The 5,599-nt window shown below is 38.4% G+C and overlaps 1 protein-coding gene across 1 annotated transcript in view; it reads right to left on the bottom strand.

Annotated features, from left to right (window-relative positions):
* Positions 1-5,392, bottom strand: part of SHROOM2 (shroom family member 2) — a gene marked incomplete at its 5' end in the record, with an annotated part of 46,558 nt that extends 41,166 nt beyond the window's left edge. Inside the window, one exon of the mRNA XM_010131666.1 lies at positions 5,236-5,392. Within this exon, the coding sequence (XP_010129968.1) occupies positions 5,236-5,392 (157 nt within the window). The remainder of the gene's footprint in view (positions 1-5,235) is intronic.
* Between the last annotated feature and the right edge of the window lie 207 nt (positions 5,393-5,599).

The following is a 5,599-nucleotide window of genomic DNA, read 5'->3' on the forward strand; positions in this document are numbered from 1 at the left end:
ACTCTTTCCTTCACAGAAACACCACCTTTGGCACTGTACTTTCTCTGGATCATTATTTCAAAATCTTGCTGCTTCTGTTGTCTTCCTAACCACTTAGTTTTGTTGTTTTCTTTCTTTTCTATCTTTCACAGCACCCACCTCCGGTCAATCTAACACACTGGTGCTGATATTATAGTCTTTCCAATTATTCTCATCACATCTCCCTGTTTGAACTTCACTGGCAGCCTCTCCTGCTTTTATATACCAAATTCAAATTCTTGCCCTTGCATGCAAAGCCCCTCGGTGGAAATCCCATAGTGATTCCACTTCCCTGTAGCTATAATTACATGAAGCATCTATCAAATCTTAACCAGCAAAGGAACCTGTGAAAGCTAGCAATGAAATTAGATTAGTCCACATACAAAATACAAAGAGTGATAGAGATTTTTTTTTGGTCAAAAATATTGCAAAGGTCAACTTAACAGTTGTTTAGAAATCAGTATTAGCATGACAATTGCTTTTGCCCCCTTATAGCATTTGTAACTTTTTTTTTTTTACACAACATGGACAAGAGCTATTTACATGAAATAACAGAAGGTATGCTTTGTGCTGATTTTCTAAAAGCATTTTATTAACGATACACAAGGCATTGGCCTCATCTTGTGGGGTTTTTGTTCTTTCATTCTTTTATTTTCAGCATTTTAAAACATTTTTCTGAATACTTAAAAAGATCTTAACTGACATCTTAGGCAGATACTGTGGTTCACATAAACAGTGTCTTGGTTATTATTAGCCTCTCCTTCATTAATGAAGAATGTAAGCCAGATTATTATGAATTGCTGATATTTTTCCCCCTCTTCAGCACTAAGGAGACACTTGGCATCAATTAAAATAAAGATGACACTTGTGCAGGAAAGCCTCAATTTACAAGCCTCACATAGATCCGCTGGTATCAAATATGAAGCAGATACCATCAGCGTAAGAGGTCAAGGCCCTGCTAGAAAATGCATAATGAACACGCAGCAGATGCAGCAAAAGCTTCAAAGAAAAGACAGCAAAGTTTCTGAAGGTGTATACCTGCAAAGCATGACCTCCTGTGGTCCTTAACTGCAGGGCAATCCTACCATGAACCCTGACACAGAAGAGAGTCCAGAGAAGCTATTTCTCTGATTAGAGCCTAACATTCCTAGATATCCTTCTCTCAATAGGATGGGATTACAGACCAGACCCTACCTGACCCTAACTGCCCCAAAACCTCAATTTAAGCAGCCTTCTCAAAACGTGCTTGGCTCATACCCACACCTGTAAGGAGAGAACGAAGTAGAAGGGGCTGTTGGTTTCAATTGCACACCCAGGAGCACAAAAAAAGAGAAAGAAAAAGAGAGAAAAGAGAAACTTCTCTCAATAGGATGGGATTACAGACCAGACCCTACCTGACCCTAACTGCCCCAAAACCTCAATTTAAGCAGCCTTCTCAAAACGTGCTTGGCTCATACCCACACCTGTAAGGAGAGAACGAAGTAGAAGGGGCTGTTGGTTTCAATTGCACACCCAGGAGCACAAAAAAAGAGAAAGAAAAAGAGAGAAAAGAGAAAGAGAAAGAGAGAAAAGAGAAAGAAAAAGAGAGAAAAGAGAAAGAAAAAGAGAGAAAAGAGAAAGAAAAAGAGAGAAAAGAGAAAGAAAAAGAGAGAAAAGAGAAAGAAAAAGAGAGAAAAGAGAAAGAAAAAGAGAGAAAAGAGAAAGAAAAAGAGAGAAAAGAGAAAGAAAAAGAGAGAAAAGAGAAAGAAAAAGAGAGAAAAGAGAAAGAAAAAGAGAGAAAAGAGAAAGAAAAAGAGAGAAAAGAGAAAGAAAAAGAGAGAAAAGAGAAAGAAAAAGAGAGAAAAGAGAAAGAAAAAGAGAGAAAAGAGAAAGAAAAAGAGAGAAAAGAGAAAGAAAAAGAGAGAAAAGAGAAAGAAAAAGAGAGAAAAGAGAAAGAAAAAGAGAGAAAAGAGAAAGAAAAAGAGAGAAAAGAGAAAGAAAAAGAGAGAAAAGAGAAAGAAAAAGAGAGAAAAGAGAAAGAAAAAGAGAGAAAAGAGAAAGAAAAAGAGAGAAAAGAGAAAGAAAAAGAGAGAAAAGAGAAAGAAAAAGAGAGAAAAGAGAAAGAAAAAGAGAGAAAAGAGAAAGAAAAAGAGAGAAAAGAGAAAGAAAAAGAGAGAAAAGAGAAAGAAAAAGAGAGAAAAGAGAAAGAAAAAGAGAGAAAAGAGAAAGAAAAAGAGAGAAAAGAGAAAGAAAAAGAGAGAAAAGAGAAAGAAAAAGAGAGAAAAGAGAAAGAAAAAGAGAGAAAAGAGAAAGAAAAAGAGAGAAAAGAGAAAGAAAAAGAGAGAAAAGAGAGAAAAGAAGAAAAAAAAAGAAAAAAGAAAAGAAGAAAAAAAGAAAAAAGAAAAAAAGAAAAAATTTTAAGGTCCTCTATTACAGTATATCCTACTGGAAGAAAACGAAGTATCTAAGCTTTCAACACACCCACACCTGCCAGAAAACGGCACTCAGCCTTAGCCTAGGAAAAAAATCTCCATACATGTTGTTAAGGCATGACTTCTGTGAAAAAGACAGAAGACTCACAGAGGAAAATTGAGGCATCAAAATCTTACAAGGTCTAACTGTTCTAGCCTTGTGTCAGAGGCTCCTAGACCTGGCCTAGTGCTTCCAAGACAGCTCACAGTTTTTGAAAGACAGACAGATATAGTGGTAGATGTGGAGAGCTGGGCTCCAGAATAATACTTGTTCCTGTCTGCACTGGTAGAGGTTCTTCTGGTCTGTCTGTCTTCCTCTAGCTTCGTGCTCCTTCTCAAAGGTCCAAATTCAGTAGGTTGGCATAAAAACCCCACCAAAACCAACCAATCCAGTCTGCCTCTCCCCCATCAAGTTACCCATAGTTTAATCTAGCATCTGCCTAGGTAGTAGGAGCACCTTTCAGAGTGCTGTTTGTCCACCTGCGTCCCATCCCCCCAAAACACAAAATCCAGGTATATCCTAGCTGAAAGAGAGCAAAATAATCTCTCTCCCTGATTGAACTCTCCATGTTTCACAAATGATTTAGTTTGCCGGCTGAAATTCCAGAAAGAGCCCAAGGATGGGATCCCTGGGCTAGAAATATCCCCTCCTCAGGCTATTTCTATTATCTCTTTGCATACTGCTGCTTTCAGCTACTGATTGCTGTGCCTCCTGTTCAGCTTGGTGCTTGACCTAGAGTGCACAGTGCTCGTTGGTTCGTGAACTGTATTTTGAAAGTGGAGAATCTCTGAAGCTGTTCATCTTCTCTTTTTGCAGATGAGCAAGCCAAAAAAAAACCCCTCTCCTCTGCAACTGGGATCCTCAGAACACCCAAATCCTTGGGCTGGCACTCTGGGAATGCTGGCCCTCCAGCAACTGCAGTCTGAAGTCAGCTCTGCCACTGAAGCCATCTTGGGCGCCAGACGCCAGGACTGACAGATCTCCCAAACACACCACCTTTCAAGAGGGCAGCACAGGCAGCCCAGGGGTTCAGGATGGCAGTGCCTTGAGAACCCTGGTACTAGACTATGCTAAAGCCACTAAGTCTTTCAGCAGCATCTGAGAAAGCAGAATTTGCCCTTTTTTATTAATACAGACGTCTACCAACAGTTGCTGCTATTTCTGACGTGAGGGAAAGGACTGCTCTATTCTACTCCCCCTTTTCCTTTATGCCCACAATTTCCTACCCAAGGTTCATTTCAAACTGGCCTACAACCAATTAATATTTTAAATTTTTTTTTAAATACTGTGATTCACCCAGCTCTTATCAAATCACACTTTGAATCATATGTCTTGTAATATTTTACTTTCACAAGGTACAAGGACAACCATCAGGAAGAACAGAAAGCGTATCTTGATTTACAGCTCCTTCAGGAGATTCAGTAGACTGGAAGTAGACACACTATTAAGTTAGCAACCAGGAACTTTATAATGAAGTTTTTAGATATTCCTGAATTTTGTTTCTATGCACAAGGACTTTCACTGTCTTCAAATCTATAATTCTAATTCAGCCCATCTACATGAAATTTAAATACCAACTCTCTAAATTGGTGTAGAACAGCAGCAACTGTAATCGAGGATTTGAGAGAATGTGCTAAAACTTCTGCTAATGAAGTATTATGAAATGCATTAAAAAACTTTTCTGTCTAAATGTTAACATTCATATTCTATATTAAGGCAGAAAGTAAGTTATTTTAACAAAGAGTAGGGAGGTTCTAAAGAAAACAAATGATGTAAAAACAATGAAAAAATGGCATGAGAAATAAATACAATCTCAAAATATGAATGCTGTTCTGTTTTAACTACCACAATAAATTAACATCAAGTAGTAAAAGACAAAGAACGTACAGCACTAAGTACAGAAAAAACACAAGCCTACTTTCTAAACTGGGATTGCGTACTAGGCTAATTTTCTTTAATCCTCAGTGTAACGAGGCCCAATGGCAACTGAGAAGAAAAAAACAACAAAAGAAAAAAAACCCTCCCAACAACAAAATCCTCCTGAAAATCTCGACTACTGTCATCTATGAGCAGAAAACAAGTAAGAATCTGTAGCCAAGCACAAGCAGGCGCTACCTAAAAGGTTAAAGTTTCACAGCTAGAAGTGCACAGGTGCCAGCCTTTCTTTCCTAGCACGGAATGAGACCTAACACATACTAAGCTGCTTTAAACAGGGACTGAAAATCATTGGTCTTATTACCTCACTACATAAGCAAAAGCACAGCCGTAGGGAAGATCAGATTACAGAAAGACAGTTTAACTAATAAAACAAGTAATACCTTAAAGATGACCAGGAAAACACTCTGCACCCTTCCTTTAGGAAAGGGCTTTTTAATAGTTTGAAACAATATTTTTCAATTTCTTCTCCCTTCGCTATTTTGCTTTAAGTATATTCATTTTGATGGTTTCTTTTCACTTACAAAGGTTTAGGATTTTACCAATGGACACTGAAAAGAAATGCAGAGTAAGAAACATAAGCTTTTGCCTGTCTTTAAAGTTAGTTTCTTACCTTTCAATCACACGCACATATCATATACTGTTTCTGAAATCCACTCATCCATATGTCAAACTTCCCATGCTCCTCCCCCTTCAAGCACTGAAAGGTCAGGCAATACTAAAGACATATAATACAACAACCCTGTACTCGTGGTTTTAGAAAACACTCAACCTACATTATTATTGTCTCACTGTCTGAGCTTAATGAGTGTAACTTAAGCAGAGACTCACCTTGCATGATAGCGCAAGTGCCAGGAAGCACAGGCATTGGACGAGGAAAGGTGTGACGTGGCTGTCTCAGGTTGACTTTCTGTAAATTTGGTCGCGTGCCAGGAGTGAGGCCTGCAGGCTAGGTCATTTCTTCTGAAAATAAGAGAAGCAGAGCATACTAGTTTAATGCAAACAGTTCAGTAAAGTGACACACAGCAAAAACAAATCTACCAGGGCAGTAGTCAAACACTGTACAGATAGGACAGAGACGTAAGACTTTAAATGACTGCAAATGAGACAACTTTCTAAATGCATGCCAGTTTTGCAAAGACACCAGCGTTCCTTCAAAATGCTTGAGATGCAGTGAAACATCAATACTCTCCAA

The sequence above is a fragment of the Buceros rhinoceros genome, unplaced genomic scaffold (genome assembly GCF_000710305.1).
Source record: "Buceros rhinoceros silvestris isolate BGI_N320 unplaced genomic scaffold, ASM71030v1 scaffold4150, whole genome shotgun sequence".
In the NCBI taxonomy this organism is placed as follows: Eukaryota; Metazoa; Chordata; class Aves; order Bucerotiformes; family Bucerotidae; genus Buceros; species Buceros rhinoceros.